Raw genomic sequence first — 18,240 nt, forward strand, 5'->3', positions numbered from 1 at the left:
AGCCCTTCCTGATATCTGAGTTAATTCACCTCCATCTGGGGTCTAAGACCACCCTGTACAATCTTCATCATAGCTCGCAATACACTGTGTTTACAATTGTTATTTTTTCCTTTTTTTTTTTTTTTTTTTGGTGGGGGTTGGGGGAAGATGCTTGCCGCATGTGGAAGTTCCCACAAGTTTGCCATGGCAGCAACCCAAGCTGCTGCAGGGACATCACTGGATCCTTAATCGGCTGCACCACAAAAGAACTCCTAAAATCCTTATTTTCTTAATTGTTCCTCCTCCTTGAGGGCAGAGTCTGTAATTTTTTTCTCTATATAAACTCAGGCCCTAGAATAGTACCAGGCACTGAATGTGGGCTCATTAAATGCTATTTGAACTAACCCATGAAAGATGGAATCTCATTCAAGATGTCTTTTTTCATCTCACCAAGTTAAGGGAGAACAATTCCTGATTGGGGGGGAGGAAGGGTATGTAACAAAGAAGGCAATCATTATTCCACTCTAGGATTGATTCTGTTAGTTTAGAAGGATCCATACGTGTTCAGATACGAGCCAAGCATTATGGAACTCCAGACAATGTCAAGGTAAAAAGATGAGTATCTTAGTGTTGTTGGCTATAAAGGTCAAAGACATTCACCAAACTCTATTCCCTTGACTTTCAAAGATGGAGCTAATGATTTCTCACTGTGGCTGTATAAACTCAAATATGATAAATGGTACTAATCATGATTTATATTTCCTATATCAATAGTCTGTTTATCTAAAATACCAGGCTCACCTCTAAATACATAGTTGCTAAGAAGAAAACCCCACACAAGATGGCAATGCATCCACAACATGGCTTTTCCCCTCCTATCTCCTTTTCTCAATGATCCCTAACCTCAGAGCTTGCCACCTCCCCCTAGAAATCTGCTCTGAGTCCCCAGAGTTCCACAAGCCTTGCTGCAGACACCATCTGGGGCTCATTTCTGTCCCACTCAAAGACAAATGTGAAGTGGCAAGCAGTCCAGCTGACTGGCTTAAAACAGGCATGAGGGACTCCTGGCCTTGGGCTAATTTTCTGAAAATTAAGTGCTCTTGAGCACCAACCACTTCGGGGCCTACAGCCGTCTCTGGCAATAAGATGTTCTAGCACTCTACTTGGAAGGGTAAGACTGTTTTCACTCTTGTTCCCTCTCTGTGACTTATTTCTCACTGCTGCCATCACATTCTTTCTAGTCATGGTACCAACTTCTGTACATCAAGCTATGTTAGGATCATTTTTTTAGCACTAAAAGGTAAATTAAAACTCTCAAGGAAATGTTCTGTAATAACAAGCTGCCCATCCATCTCTGCCAACTCTCTTCCCTCCTTTGTTTATAAGCCAAACACTAGGGCAGAGAGTGGTCAGTAGGCCCACCCATAGGTCATCCCCAACAGTATGCTGAAATCTGCTCATAAGAGAAGACGGTTCAATTTTCAGGAATTCTGCAAGCCAGTGGTTAATGATAACCACTGCGACACACAAAACTGTAATAGTACACTTTTTTTAAATATTAAAAACAAATTTAGTAAGTGCTCAAAATCTATCACTTCCCAATTACTTTGACCTCATGTTATCTATGCTCTTGAAGTCAGTCCTATCTGTTATATATGCATGGTTGAAATACTCTCTAAGAATGAAAGGAATCCAAAGAGGTGAACAACTTAAAAAGACAGATGAAATGGTTGATTTGCTTAGTGCTAGGTCAGGTCATCAAACAGCCTGGCTCCCACAGAGAAACTTGGAACAGTGAAATGCTATGGTGAATTGCTACCTAACTGGATGTTCAATGATGTCATGTTGGTAGCTTGCAATCTGCCACGGTGGAACTGTTTACACCACAAATAGTGGTAAATGCTGCAAATTAAGGTTGCCCCCCCGCCCTTTTTTTCCCCTTAGAGCTAGATATTTACCAGCATACCAGAGGTCCACAATCTAGTTTGGACATGATATCTAGGACATATTTATAGGGTGTAAACTATGTAAAAGAATTTGAGCTTTAGGCTGGAACTATGGGATGAGCAAAAGAATCTCTTACTCTCTGGAACTAACATCTAGTGTGGAAGACAGACAATATAAACAAGAGAGCAAGCAGAGCAAGCAAAACAAGCAGGCCAATAAACAAAGCACCAGCAAACAAATGAAAGACCCCAAATTAGTGTGATAAATGCTATGAAGATGTCAATCAGGGTCAGGATATCAGACAGGACTGGTGGAGACCATTTAAAAAATTGCCTAGAGTAAGTTTCACAGAAATGGGGACATTTAAGGTGAGACATGAAGGGTAAGAATGAGTCAGCCCTACAGAGAGTCTGCTGGCAGACTGCTTGTGAGGGGTGAGTGAGAACAGCAATTACTAAATTTTTGGTTTGAGCGACTGAGTAGATAAGTGGTAGCAATTTCTGCATAGAAATAAATGCCCAAATTAAGACAGACATTGCTATAAACAAAGAGAGATCACTGCTACTTATCTAATAACATGCCCCTACAAAAAGTAAAAGGATTTAGGAGGGAACGGACTCCTATCTCCCCTTCCAGACACTCACTAATCATGCTCTGTTCACATGGTTGCCTCCCATGCCCACACCATGGAACAGGTGACTTCAGGAACAGGCTGGGGCACTGAGTTGCAGCAGGGGCTCACCATGGAATCCCTTGCCCACCAGATACAGAGCTGTGCCCTTCTAGGCTATTCCCCCAGATATCTATAAACACCACACATACTCCCTAGAAACTTAATGCTGTGAGTGGAACACACGTGCTCCATCTTCAATCACACTACACAAATAAACCAGAAATGATGTTTACAGAAATCTGTCAATCTGAAAGAGGCCCACCTAATATAGTTCTGAATCTAAATCTGAGTACAGCTGTGTTTCTGAGACTTCATGTTACATGGCTGCAGGCTTCCCTGTGGGGGCAGAACTGTTTAATTACCTATCCCAGCTGCATTTAGCAACCAAACAAATCAACCATTTCATCTGTCTCTTTCAGCTGTCCACCCCTTCCCTATTCTGCGTTCTTAGAGAGCAGTTAAGTGCTAAAATGACAGGAGTGAGTGCAACAGACAGATGACTGATGCCTTCACGCACATTGCACATTACGCTTTTTGATGCTTCTTCAGTGCGCTCTGCAGGGAGTCTGATTTAAAGTTCATGACTAGCAGGATTTTCATGATCCTGATATGACAAGTAAAGGATACAAGGAAATGCATCCAAGGAAAGTGTGACCACTGCGTGATTTACTGTCAGTGCTAAAATGATAAGGATCAAATGAGATCGAGAAAGCTAGAGGCCTTCAACCTATGAGTGGAAAGATCTGTCAGGAAATAAACTGCAGCTCATTCATTTCACTAGAAGTTTCACTTTTAGGTCTCTAAAATAAGATATCAAAATGCTCAAGGGGGGGATAGAAAAGATGTTGCTGGGGGGGGCGCTTCTGAAGAGGGACAGCTATGTCAGTGGGATGGGGAGGATGCTTCCAAAAAAGCAGAACTTAGAACAGAAGAAACTCTAATTGGCTCTTATAACTGTCTCTCTCTCTCTCTCTTTCTCCCACACACATACACACAAAGATATTAAGTAACCATTTATGTTCAAAGATTGGAGGAAAAGAGTTGCTAAATTTACCACAAATAAAAAACAAACCAAGAATGAGGCTATAGCTTTTAAACTCCTAGTGAAACACAGCACAAGGGTCTCTAAAGTTGGTTATGCTCTCACAGAGGTTATGCACGACAGTCAGCTTGATTTATATTAGTTTTTTTATCCATCTAAAATTTTAATTCTGAATGTTCAAAAAATATATATTACATACTCTGGGATACAGAAATATACTGAAGGGTCTCTTCAGCTACCTAACATGAAGGTCCTATGTCAGTTGCCATTTTTCATCTTAGGAATCAATTATGTTGCCTGTCCGGCCCATGTGGTATTTGAGTTTTTGATACCTAATTCTAACACTTTGCACTTACAACTCTTTCTCTACTTTTGCTCATGGTATTTATTCCACCTGGAATATCCATTGTTCTTATTTCTCCAAACTCATTCTTCATCCACCCAATAAGTCTCCTTCATCTGGCCTGAGGAAGTTATACCTCCTTCCTTGAATAGAGTTGACCATTTAGAATTCAGAGTTGGAGGCGATGACCCTCCATACAGTCAAATATCTGGGTATAACGTACAGTCAGCCCTCCATATCTGAGGTTCCTCTGTGTCCAAGGATGGTATAGTACGTGGTATTGACTATTGAAAAAAGTCACATATAAGTGCACTCATGTAGTTCAAACCTGTGTTGTTCAGGGGTCAACTGTATGTATAAGGCATTTCCGCAACACCTCAACAATAATTCTCGATGAAGCAAGGGAAGGAAGGAATCAGACTTTCCTTTAGGGACCTCCTCCCAAACCTGCCAAATCAGAATATTGGTCAGGAGGAACAAAATAGGTTATATGTATTTTGAAAAAGCTCCTCTGATGTTTCCAATAAGCCACCTGCCCTAGTAGATAACCATTGTCACAACAGGTATTTGATTCTGTGTCAGGTTCTCCACTCCAAAAGAGACCAGAAAAGTGTAAAATTACATGCCTAAGCATTGTTAAGAGTGGTTGGTTGCTTCTGATGAGGAGAACAATGGGACTGGGATGGGAGGGAAACATTTTATGCAGTCCTTCTTTCTTTAACTTTTAATATTTTTCTTGTCCATATATTTTCTATCCAAAAGGGAAAGAATAAAGACTGACACAGACTCAGGAGCCAGATACTTCTGACTGTTTCCTAAATGTTGCCACTTCCTAGCTGTGTACTGTGTTAGGCAAGTCATTTTACCTACCTGATACTTAGCTTCCACATGTTAAAAATGGAAAGGAAGAAACAGCCCTGACCAATAGAGTGACTATGAGAAATAATGGAGAAAATGTCTTTAAAGCAAAGCCCTGACCCTGGTTGCTGAGAGGGGCCCAGGACATCCCACTGCCTTCACAATTCTATTCGTGCAGAGTGAGGGGGACACTCCCATTTTAATGCCCTCTGTCTCAGAGAATGTAACTCAGGAAGGGAGTAAAGTGAAATTTGTCAGTCTGTCTTGTCAAAACCAGAAAAAAGGACCTGGTCTGTTTGATTCCCACGCCACGGATGTTAGGAATTACTAATGCTCACTTCGCATTACAATTCATGGCCGGCAGAAGGGTCACTGGCATAAGGATAATGCGTCTCCCTCATAGTGCTGTGATTATCTTAACAGTAAACACTTGCCAAGAAAGCCATCCCTAAAAGTGCGAGTCTCCCCAGATGCGGGAAAACTGTTCTCGTGTCATGATTAACAGCTTCCTAGAAGCAGTGCAGCTAATGCTCAAACCACTGCAAATTGCTTTCCCCTCTCTCTTTCCCTATAACGCCATCCACCTCAAAAGAAAATCTTATTAACATCCTCCTGTCATACAGGAAGATGCTTCTTGAATCAGCATCCCTTTAAGAGAAGCTATGAGGTGGTAACTAGAGCGACCAACTAAAGAAGCTAAACCCTTAAGAACACCAGCTATAGCCAAGAAACATGACTTTCCTAATCAGAAAGACTCTGGGACAGCCTCGACCACAGAGCATGACACTACTCCGCTTAGAACCCCCACTGGTGTTACCTCCTGAGAATAAAGCCCAGGCTTATCAGTGTGGATCTCAAGGCCCCACAGCACCTGGGCCTTCTCACCTAACAACTCTTCATTCAGTTTGACTGAGACACCACAAAACAAACAACTTCTATTCCTTCTAGAGCCCAGCTTTTTCCCACCTGCACCTGCTGTTCGCCACGTTCGGATCCTTCAAGAGTGAACTCGGAAAGGCTTTCCCCAGCTCTCTCTTAAAGTGGCTCTCATCACTCTGTTTGCCTTTTTTTTTTTTTTTTTTTAATAATTTAGTGTGCTTTTATTATTCCAGGAAAATGTATTTAATTCTATGCCTTGCCTCACTCCACAAAGCTTTTAAGTTAGCAGAAAACTTTCTGCCATCTTAGGATCTAATTTTTATAATCTAAAATTGGAATTTGGAGCTCAGATCGATTCAAACACTATTAACTCTTCTCTAAGAACAGCTACTTTGTTTTGGGGGCCTGGTTCTTCTAGCATAGTTACTGTTTTTTCTGTCATTATAGTTTGTCCTTCTAGCTCTTCAGAAGTTAATTTATGATGACCTAGGGGTCTCCAGCCCATGAGAAAGCCAGGCAGTGCTGTGTTTTCTGAGAGGCGGGAGGGAATTCCAGTGCTGCTTTGTTGTAGAGCTTCCTTTTCTAGGAAGATGAGGCTAAGCCACAAGACCATACCAGATGTCCCAGGCAATGAACATGCCAGGGAATTTCTGGCCCACACACCCCATTTCTGCCTCTTGAATCCTCATCACTTCTTACAGTGGCTTCTTTGCAACACCTCTTAGAATTTATCATTATCTTCTTAGGTTATGCTCTACTCGTTCATTATCCTGCCCAGAACTCAGGCTCTAGGAGGGTGAGGACCTTTTCTATTTGCTTCCCAAGCATGGGAGCACAGTGTCTGCACAGAGTAGCAGCTCAGTAAATACTTCAGGAATGAAAGAATGCTCTCTATGCTGCAAGCTGCCTCTGGTATTATCTAGCTGTGCAACTGGAGGTGATTCATTCAACCAATGCAAACTTTAGGGTCCTCATGTGTGAAATGGGTTTGGGTAGGCCAGCATCCTTTTATGCACTGTAGGGAGAAATTAGAAACTACTGAATTAAGAACTAAAATTCCCATTTTAAAAAAAAATTCCAACTGATCAGAATAATTAATGTGGACAGACATAATTAAGAAATCAATGTACAAAAAAGTAAACGTGTGATAATGTTACATAGAAAAGGCACACATCCCTTCTCTGACATTATACAAAAGGATGGGTTTACCAACTACAAGCATATAAACATATACAGGGGTAACAGCTAAATACAAAAAGGGAACAGTGCAAGTATGGATGACTCTTTCTTCTAGAGTAAAAAATAAAAAAAAAGTTCTTGCTACAAAGAAATTTGAATTAAATAATTAAATGTTTTAAAATAGCTCTTTTTTTTTTGAAAGAGTCTTTAAAAGGTCAGAGACTAAAAGTACTAGAAACATACAACTGGGAAACAAAACCACCATTAAATGAATGGTTCTTATGTGTTGGCCAATATTTTAACTGGGGCATATATTTATTATACTTATATTTAACCTTCTACAACATAGGTATCACTTTTCATATTATGCAGAAGAAAAGTTAGGCTGCTTATTTCACCTACGAAAGTATTTCCCCAAATGTCACCTTCTTAATGAGGCTTTTTTACCTGGATAAACTACCTAAAATGGAAAATCCACATTCTCTCCCAAGTTCCTTATTCATCTTCCATGCGCGGCACATATCACCCATTCTATATAACTTATTACATATTATCTATCTCCCTCTACTAAAATATAAGCTCTACAAGGCCAGGACTTTCTTTTTTTTCCTGTTCTCTTCTGAAATCCCAGCACCCAGTAAAGAACTTGGCACTGAGTAAATATCAATAAATACCTGATGATTGAATGAATGAACAGTTCAACTCAGTCCTTCCAAGCCATTATACCAGAGTAACTGAGTACAAATATATACAACACACAGCTGCTGTTCAGGAAGAAGATAAAGTTCATATGACCGGAGGCAAGGAACTAGGTAATGAAGGTGAGAGAACATCTTCTGCCTGGAGAAAGACAATGACCTTCTTTAAGATGTTCAAAGTGCAATTACAGTCCATTTTTCTTACTATAGAATATGACGATGATGACATAGGATCTTATGGCTTTGCATATGGGAGGTCAATAACTAAAGCTGAACTGCACAATGAACAGAGCCTCAGTTAGGGCATGTTTCCCTCCAAGGACTCTCTTGAGTTCTAATGGGCAGGGAGGCTAAAAGCGAATCAGGAAACCTTGGAAGAGCAAAGAAAAGATTTCTACAGTCCTAAAGCACTGAAGGAGAACTGGAGTTCAGGTTCCACCAGGAAGAGGGGACTGGTAAACACTCCAGACTCACTGGAATACTTGGAAGGCTGTGTATGAGGAGCAAAAGCAACTGGAGAGAGTCTGAACCTTACCTGAACTATACCTTTGGCTTACCTCTGAGATGATCACCCACCGGTTAGGGGTCAAACTGGAGCTGCAGCTGCTGGCCTACAGCACAGCCACAGCAACGCAGGATCCGAGCCACGTCTGCAACCTACACCAAAGCTCACGGTGACGCCAGATCTTTAACCCACTGAGCGAGGCCAGGGATTGAGCCCACATCCTCATGAATACTAGTAGGGTTTGTTATTGCTGAGCCACAATGAGAACTCCCTCTATCTTCTTTTTAGAAGGAAGACTGACTCCTCTGAATGTAGATAACATTGCCTGAAGACTTTTGTAGTTGACACTCATAATATGAAACATTCAGTCAAATTATGCCATGCTGAGACATACAACCAAATAACCATAACAAGAGAAAACATCAAACCATAGAGACACATCCATAGTTATCTAGATATTGGAATTAATTATATAAAGTCCTTCATATGTTCAAGAAAAAGATGACAAATACAGATTTTTTAAAATTAGAATTCTTCCAAGAGAATTATAATCTAAAAAGACTAGAAGAGAAAAATAGAACAAGTAAAATTAAGAACTCAATAGACAGGCTGTAGTAGCAGATAAGGCACAAGAAATTTAGTAAAGTGGAATTCCTACACAGTCCGTGTCACCAGCAAACTATACCGCAATAATTAATAACACATGAAGTTTAGTGAGGTATCTATATTTCTTACTCTTATTTTGAATTAAATCCCTCTCGACCAATTTAGATGAAATTCATAATGAGTGACTAATCTAACCTAAAGATGACTTTGTAAATAATTTAAAATTCAGTACGAGTTGTGTCGTGTTCTTAAATATCGCACATCTGAGGAAAGCCTGGTCAGCTGGCCACACAGCACAGCAAGGAAGTGACTCCAAATGCAGGAGCTACATTTGGAGCTGGCTTACAAGGAAAGAAACTCTCTCCACAGCATCAGCTTTGAAAGTAACACAATTTTAGAAGGAAACTGTTCATCACAAATACTCAAGGAAGGAAATGGTAAAACTATCTACGGAGATGACTTCTTACAAAACCCACTTGGGACACAGAAAACTCATTCTGAATGCTGCATGTGACAGCAGAGTTTAAGCTGGACTCAGCTCATATATCCCAGGTAGGATGAGAGTATAATGTTTGAAACTACTCAGACAAAAAAAAAAAAAAAAAAAAAACCTTTCCTTTCACATCCTTTGTGGAGAAAGCCACCTGGAAGGCTTCCTTAAGGTTCAATCCCCTGGCCTCTGATGATCCAGAGTAAGGACTATAAAATTAATTTGTAGTGAGAGGACACTAAAAATGTTAGGAACACCTGTAAAAGTTACCTTTGACAATCTTGCCTTTAGAAATTAAGGTCTAACTACCAAATTTTCTAAGTCCAAGAAAAAGCATTACCTATCTCAGAAGATAAAACCACTTTTTTTTTTTGTCCTTAGGCATCTGGACTGGGAGGATTTTTTTTTAAGGCTATATCAAAGATATAGACATAGAACGTTGTGTAAGTTTAAGGTGTGCACTTGATATGCTGCACTTACATATTGCAAAATGATTACCACCACAGACTTAGCTGTCATCTCCATCACTCACACAATTACCATTTCTTTTTTTTTGTTATTATTATTAAAGTATAGTTGATTCACCATGTCGTGCCAATGCTGTACTTGGCCATACATACATATACAATCTTTTTGTTTATATTATTTTCCATCGTGGTCTAGCCCATGAGATTGGATATCATTCCCTGTGCTGTACCACAGGACCTTGTTGTTTATCCGTTCTAAACGTAATAGTTTGCATCTACTAACCCCAAACTCCCAGTCCCTCCCACTCCCTCCCTGCTTCCCCCTTGGAAACCACAAGTCTGTTCTCTATGTCTGTGCGTCTGTTTCTGTTCTGTAGGTAGGTTCGTTTCTAAGTCTACATCTTGATCTTGAATTTTAGGAAACATTTTAAAAGGACTTTCGATAGCTGAAAAGCTAACACACTGGGCACAAAGCCGCTCTGCATACGACCTTGAAGGTGGGCAAAGCAGTCAAACCGGGAATTTTGGTTTCTGGAAAGGACACGATGACCCACATTTTCCCCAGGCATATCTAACCATCACTTGTCATAAGTGAGAACCTACTACATTTCTAGAAAACTTCTAAAACTAAATCATGGAAACGTCAGATCACAGCACTAATCTCATTTCTTCAACAAGAACTTAGAGAAAGTTTTTCAAACAACAAAAAACTGGCAACAATTTAAAAAATAATGCTTGAGTTCCCATCTTGGCGCAGCAGAAACAAATTCGACTAGGAACCAAGAGGTTGTGGGTTCCACCCCTGGCTCAGATTCTGCGTTTGCTGTTACTGTGGTGTAGGCCGGCAGCTGTGGCTCCGATTTGACCCCTAGCCTGGGAACCTCCATATGCTGTGGGTGCGGCCCTAAAAGGTCAAAAATTAATGAATAAATAAATAATAAAAAATAATGCTTACCTTTGAATACTTCTGTAACTCAGCATCATCTGCAATCTGTGTGTCCAAAGTAGCAACCTAAATTCACAAGAAAAAGTACTTCCAATATTTGTAAAAGCATTAACTCTTTCTTCCTAGGCTTTCTGAAATTAAAAAATCTGTATAAAACCATATATTGATAACTCCATCTAATTTCTTTTCTGAAATCCTTAACACTAATGTAAAATTTCAGAGCATATTTACTTTGTTGTCATCATTGTTCTCCACAGCAATCTTTTTTCATAAATTATTCAAAAGCTGAACTAGAAGGTGATGGGCAAATGCACTATTTTTAAAAACCCATGATCCCTAAAATTTTAATATAATCTTCCATTATACTAAAGCCATAAAAATTGTATTCTTTTGACAAAACCAAGAGCATGTTCATTTTTACTTCTAAACTCAAGCCTTGAAACAAAGTTTGCAAGGTCAATAAAATCAGACAAGTTTGGAAAATCTGAAGCATCTGACTTTCCATGGCATGCTCAAACCATTTCCCCAGGAAAAAGATCTGGCAAGGACATAAACAGAAAGACCTGGACTGGTGGGAAGCTGATGGAATACTGAAAATCTTTAATCCTGGCCTAAAACTATTGTTCTGAACTTCAATGGTAGACATCCACAGAAATGAATTCCTTGCAAGCAAAATACTTTACAAATGATCTGCATCTGTAAGTTGTTAATAAAATATGGTGTGTCTGCAGGGAGGGGATAAGTTAAAGAATGATCCAACTAAAGCTTCTGAAGGTACTGCACTTCAGGTAAGTAGATTCTGGAAGAAAATATAGAAACACGAGTGCATGCATGCATGTATGTATACATGCCTGGCTTCTCTTTTTGGCTCCTCTTCCCTCAGAACATGCTACAGGTCTTAATGAATGAACAAAACTGTCACTTTAAATTTCCAACTTCAAATTCCTTCTCCTCTTTGTAGCTCCTCTGTTACAACTTCACCATGTGATAAATAAATTTTGGAAGGGTAGTTATAAAGAGGAAACATTTTTAACGCAAAACTAACCATTTCAAAAACTGGTACACCAACTATTTTAAACATCAACTACTTAGGTGAGTAGAAAAGGTCATATGCTGCATGACAGCCTAGTGACAAAACAGCTTCAAAATCTATGAAGTTAAGAGCGAGCAGTTCATGAGGACTGACGTGCAAGTACAAAACTAAGAAGAGAAAGTATGGACTGTTTTGACTCATCTTCATGACACTGAAAAATGTCTGATAGATAGTGGCTGTACACTTTGAACCAAGAAGAAGAAAAAAAAAATCTCCAACCAGCCAATGTGTACTAATGACAAACATATGTAAGAAAATGTGAATGACAATAGAAATTTAATAGAATACTTTATTACTAATGCATTTAGTGAACACTGTAGAGGCTTTTCTAAGCGCAGCTTTCTGCTTTCATGTGGATTCACATGGGGAAATGTAATCAATCCCTTACTCAATGAATCTAATAACAGGTGAAAGGAAGTCTAATGGACCACTGGCACTATAAACTTATACCTAACCTAAATTACTTCCTTTTCTCCCAAATATATTTGATAATCATTCTTACATTTTTCTCATAAAACTGTAAGATTCCTTGTGAAACATAGGACTAATATCCACGGCCCTTTCAGTGTACAATAAAACAAACAGATCATAAAAGCAATCATAAAAATGCCAGCAATTTTAAGCAGCTGATACAGGTTATAAATTTAAAGGCAAGCTCTCTCTCTCCCTGAACATTTTTCTGCCTATCGTTGACTGAAATGATTTCAACATGAACTGAATGGCTGATAACTGTAACTGAAACTTGTGTGCAGTCCTTAACTGCTCTTGCAGGTTAAAATGAAAAGGAAAAAAAAAATCAATTAATGGTTCCAATGGGGAAGAAAGGCAGGAGGAAAAAATAAAGGCAGGCTGGCTATTCCTTGACTCTCCCATTTCTTTCAGTTGTAGCATTAGGAGCTAGACATGAAATGAGACATGAGTGTTTTTTATTAGAAGATTTAACATACCATTACTTCATAATCAGGGCCCAATAGGGTTTCCCATCTGGATTTCAGCTCATTTTCTAGAGAGTCTGGGACTTTTTCTGGATTAAAAAAAAATGTTGGAAGATACTGTGAGCCAAACACACCAAACTACTAAATAATTCTTTCATAACAGCACAGTTTTCATAAGTAAAAGAGAAATGAATAAAAAGAAATAGGCATTAACTTAGGCCTATTAACTAAAGCAAATCAGAAATGACTTTATACGATTTTTTTTGTTTCATTTTTTAGGGCCGTACCTGCAGAATATGGAGGTTCCCAGGCTAGGGGTGGAATTGGAGCTACAGCTGCTGGCCTACACCATAGCCACAGCAACACCAGATCCTTAACCCACTGAGTGATGCCAGGGATCAAACCCACAACTTCATGGTTACTAGTCAGATTCGTTTCTGCTGTGCCACAATGGGAACTCCCAGAGGTGACTTATAAAGCTAATATAAGATGTAAAGACAGGCTGTGACCAAATTATGATGGCGCTTTTGCTGTTAAGAAATATTTTAAAGGGAAGAGGAAATTATGAATATTAAAGGAAATTTGAATTTCAGTTTACATACATTCTGTGGTTTACAAGTAAAATGCACCTGGCTTTGCTTTATGCTGTGTTAGGAAACAAGGATTTGGGTGATCACTCCAGAGTAGTACCTTCCACTCACCTATAGGAAAAGTAAAAATTTATCAAGGTATCTTTACTATTGGAGTTCCTGTTGTAAACTGAATCTGACCAGGAATCATGAAGTTGCAGGTTTGATCTCTGGCCTCCATGAGTGGGTTAGGGATCTGGCGTTGTTGTGAGCTGTGGTATAGGTTGCAGATGCAGCTCAGATCCTGCGCTGTTGCTGTGGCTGTGGTGTAGAGGGGCAGCTGTAACTCTGATTAGACCCCTGGCCTGAGAACCTCCATGTGTCTCAAGTGGGGCCCTAAAAAAAGATATCTTTATTATCAACATGATCCAATCAAATTTTTCACTTGGGCACACATAAAAGCTTACCTGGTTTAATTCAACCAATAAGCTGCATAAGCCTTACTATAACAGAAACTTTGGTTTTACTTTGGGCTTTTGTGGCTACTTTGTTATTATAGCTTTGTGGTTTTCTTATTTAAGGGTAATATTGCCTTTTTTGCACTGGTTAGATGATTTTTAAAGAGCTAAGGCAGATTTTAAGTGTCCTCCCTGCCTTTCACATGATCTTAGCCAGAAGCTCAGTGCAGTTTGTAGTCTGAATAATGCCTAATAGATAAAAGTCAAGACTAAAACTATAATTTTAATTTATAACCATGTAGTAGCAGAAAATAAATTTCTACTTTTCTTTAAGTTTAAGAAAAACTCAATTTTGTCACAAGATTAGACAAGTCACAGAACACTTATCACAACTGACATAACCATCTGCCTAAAATCAAACATAACTTGCAGTATCAGCTTTTTCAGCCTTCAGCACAGACAGCTAATCTTGGATGCACATAATACTTAATTACATAATACAAATCATTAACTAAAACAGGCTAACCTCAAAAAGCAGAGACTAAGACTAATGAACACTAAAGAATTTAAATTACCAGATTTACAAAAGAATATCCATGAAGTAACTATATTAACTGATATGCTAGATTACATTTCAAAGATAACTAACTAAAGATCCTATTACGAACAGTATCATTCATGTGGACTCTGCACCTTTGTGCCTACTCAGTTAACATTTCCATAAGAAATTACATTAAGAGTTCTATTAAATTTCTTGCAGGCAGCAGTTTCTTCTGTGGTAGGCTAACTTGAACAAAATTTGCAACGCATTAGTTGAATTCTAAGTGTAATACATAATATTTAAAGATATTTTATACAATAATGTTGACATTTCGCCTACAATTCTTTTGACTATATTTTTACCCTTTAGTCATACAAGGAGAGCAGACAATCATGAGTTTTGAAACACAGCACGAAGGCCTAAGTACCAGAGGAAAGAGAGTAATTTGTTTTCAGCAGCTCAAAAAAATCCTGGGCTACACAAAATGATTTTTAAAAACAGGTGGGGGTGGGGTGGGAGTAGTATGATGATCTGAAACAATTATGCAGTAGTAATGAAGGGGAGCAGAATATGCTATTCCCAAATACTGCCACTTTGGCATGTGGATTATTTTGAGATGAAGGCAATCAAGACTCAGCAGAGTCAGGATAACTTTCGCCTCTCCATTAACTACCTTAAAGAATTTAGATAGGGGCCCTGTACCAGAAAAAGAGCTATCATCAAAGGTAATGATGATAGCTTTATTTGAGAGACCTATCTGCAAACATCTGCTCTTCTTATCATCTTGTCAGTTATTCTCCTCCCCTATCCCATTCCTTAGCTCGGGATGGCACAGAAACCTCAACTGCCCAACCTGCCCTTGGATCTCATATTTTTATGGGACTCCTATACATAGAAACTTTGTTTTTCTCTTGTGTTAATCTGTCTCACGTCAATTTAATTGTTAGCCCAGCTAAAGAACCTAAAGGAGAAGAGGGGGAAACTATTCCACCTCTACAGCAAAAAAGAGCTAACTTCATAACAGTTGGAAGAATGTGGTCTCTCAAGCTAAAATTATACATACTCATGAAAAAAAAAAAATTTGTGATATTGATCCAAAAAGAGCAGATATTTCTAAATTTTTTTTTTTTTTAATGGCTGCACCCATGGAATATGGAAGTTCCCAGGCTAGGGGTTGAATCAGAGCTGCAGCTGCTAGCCTATGCTACAGCCACTAGCCTACGCTACAGCCACAGCAACTCAGGATTGAAGTCGAATCTGCAACCTACACCACAGCTCAGGGCAATGCCAGATACTCAACCCGCTGAGTGAGACCAGGGATCGAACCTGCATCCTCACAGACCTTAGTCAGGTTCATTACCCCTGAGCCATGATGGGAATTCCTCTAAAAATATTTTTGACTTTAGAATGCATTTGATTTTCACCTGAGAGGTCACTCTAAATCAATCTGGGTTCACTTAAATTTAAAAAGCAAAAATTAACTTCAATATAAATGTGTCAAAAAAAAAAAGAAAGGTAAGTTTCCAAACTATAGGAAATTTTTAAATTTGAATGAGGGGTTTACTCCTTTCTTCAGGCCATTCTTTCCAGAGAGAAGATAATCCCCAAAGCCATAAGCCAAAAAGTCTCTGGACAGGGAGTTCCCGTTGTGGCACAGAGGAGACCAACCTGACTAATATCCGTGAGGATGCAGGACTGATCCTTGGCCTTCCCCAGTGGGTCGGGGAGATCCGGTGTTGCCCTGAGCTGTGGTGTAGGTTGTAGACACAGCTCAGATCCAGCATTGCTGTGGCTATGGTGTAGGCCAGCAGCTATAGCTCTGATTCTACCCCTAGCCTAGGAACCTCCAAATGCCACAGGTGCAGCCCTTAAAAAAGCAAAAAAAAAAAAAAAAAGTCTCTGAACAGTGATGAAGTTTAAGTATTCTGTCCATTTCATTCAAACGGCAAGGCTTTCCTGAGTGTCTTTTTACAGGGAACTGTATGAGATTTTTACTCAACATGCTTATAGAACTGAGTCATCTCATCTACAGCAGCCATGGTATCAAAGATCAAAGCACAAGGACAAAGCTGCATATCAATTTAAAAAAATAAACGATAAATATATAGCAACCTGGCAATCTGATGAAACACTGTTATGGTGAAAAGGAAATACTATTTGTATAGATAGCAACATGTCTATATCAATGATAATATACAAGCTAAAGTATGCAGTAATTTAAAATGCTGACAAGATTAAAAAATTCCCATTCTACAAAAGCAAATAAACGAAGATTAGACAATAATATGCATAGTGCTCAACTGCCACAAATGATAAGATGTTGATATTAAGAATATCCTATTTTAAGAGTTCCCGTCATGGCTTAGCAGAAACAAATCCAACTTTGAACCATGAGGTTGCAGGTTCGATCCCTGGCCTCACTCAGTGGGTTAAGGATCCAGTGTTGTCATGAGCTGTGGTGTAGAATGCATACATGGCTTCGATCTGGTGTTGCTGTGGCGTAGGCTGGCAGCTGTAGGTCCGATTAGACCTCTAGCCTGGGAATTTCCATATGCCACAGGTGTGGCCCTAAAAAGCAAAAATAAAATAAATAAACAAATAAAATCAGTTCCATGCAAAAAAATATGTGTATATATATATATATATATATATATATATATATATATATCTCCTATTTTATAGCTCCAAAAATGCCTCTAAAATTCCTCACATTATATTAACTATAAAAAGAGAAAATGGTTAACAAATGAGAAAGTCAAATTACTTTGACAGCTTTGAATTGAATGCTTTGTGCCTACCCAGTTTTTCTAAGGCTTGCATGTTGTCATTTTTTAGATTATCTATTCTTTCTTCAGTTTCCTCATCTTCATCCAAATTAGTTTCTGTTTCCACTGCTCCAGTCAGAAAGAGAGCTGGTGTTTTCGGTGGTTCCACCACAGTCCCTAAAATAAGAATTGCCAGCTTGAATCACTCGAAGATGAAGACCACATTTAAGTAAGCTTATTCCATCCCTGTTCTTCGATTTTACAACCTCATTACAAGCATCTCAGGTAACTTACATATATGATTTCTTTACTTAAAATGCTATGTGTGATAACCTCTCAATTCCTTAAAAGAATAATCATGTATTGGTATTTAATAGAATAAAGCACTAGGCAATGGGAAGAGAAAGGCAAGGTAAAGTCGATGACAAAGCAGGAGTCAGTGCTTTTCAATAAGGCCTTGGCGGGAGGGGAGGGCTGCGGTGGGGGGATGATGGAGAAGAATATTGGGGTCACGTGATCTCGCTGTGGTCATGGGCAGGGAGCCAGATAGGCAAAAGAAGCCAGTCCCACTGTTCTGGGCAATCCTAGGTTCTGACACGACATCATCATGAGTTTAACAACTCTACATTAAGTAACCTTGTGAATGGGAAGGAAAAGGGAGAGAATTCCCCTGCTTGCAGAGGTTTCTTCCTTAGCTAAACTGAGCTCAGTAAGCTTGCAATCTCAAGCATGCTAGTCACTATATATCTCCTACACAGAAGAAAGGTTGAACAAGAATCACTTTAAGTTATTTTTATTTTGTTAATTTTTTTTTGCATTTTAGGGCCACACCCACGGCATTTGGAAGTTCCTAGGCTAAGGGGAGAACAGGAGCTACAGCTGCTGGCCTACGCCACAGCCACAGCAGTGTGGGGTCTGAGCCACATCTGTGACCTACACCATAGCTCACGGCAACGCCATATCCTTGATCGAGGCCAGGGATCAAATCTGCACCCTTGTGGATACTAGTCAGGTTCATTTCCACTGCACATCAGGAACGCCCTAGGTTATTTTTAAATAGCCACATGTGACTGATCAAGTATTGAACCTGAATATAGGCTTTAGCTCTAGCTCCTGGCTCCTAAGAAAATAGTGGACAGAGGAACAAGTTAAATGACACCACGAGGAAACAATCAACTTCTGAATACAGCATTCTAATGACAAACAGACAAATCCCTTCAAAAAGTCTATGTTGGAGATTCTGTCATGGCTCAGCAGTTAACGAACC

The 18,240-nt window shown here is 39.3% G+C and overlaps 1 protein-coding gene across 3 annotated transcripts in view; it reads right to left on the minus strand.

The window, feature by feature from the left end:
• The window catches only part of PATJ (PATJ crumbs cell polarity complex component), a 353,453-nt gene that overhangs the window by 279,250 nt on the left and 55,963 nt on the right, over window positions 1–18,240 (minus strand). For all 3 annotated transcript variants that reach the window (XM_047788846.1, XM_047788847.1, XM_047788845.1), the window contains exons 12-14: window positions 17,007–17,150; window positions 12,653–12,729; window positions 10,622–10,678 (exon numbers count right to left, since the gene is read on the minus strand). In XM_047788846.1, coding sequence (XP_047644802.1) covers window positions 10,622–10,678; window positions 12,653–12,729; window positions 17,007–17,150 — 278 coding nt within the window. The remainder of the gene's footprint in view (window positions 1–10,621; window positions 10,679–12,652; window positions 12,730–17,006; window positions 17,151–18,240) is intronic.

The sequence above is a fragment of the Phacochoerus africanus genome, chromosome 8 (genome assembly GCF_016906955.1).
Source record: "Phacochoerus africanus isolate WHEZ1 chromosome 8, ROS_Pafr_v1, whole genome shotgun sequence".
Lineage (NCBI taxonomy): Eukaryota > Metazoa > Chordata > Mammalia > Artiodactyla > Suidae > Phacochoerus > Phacochoerus africanus.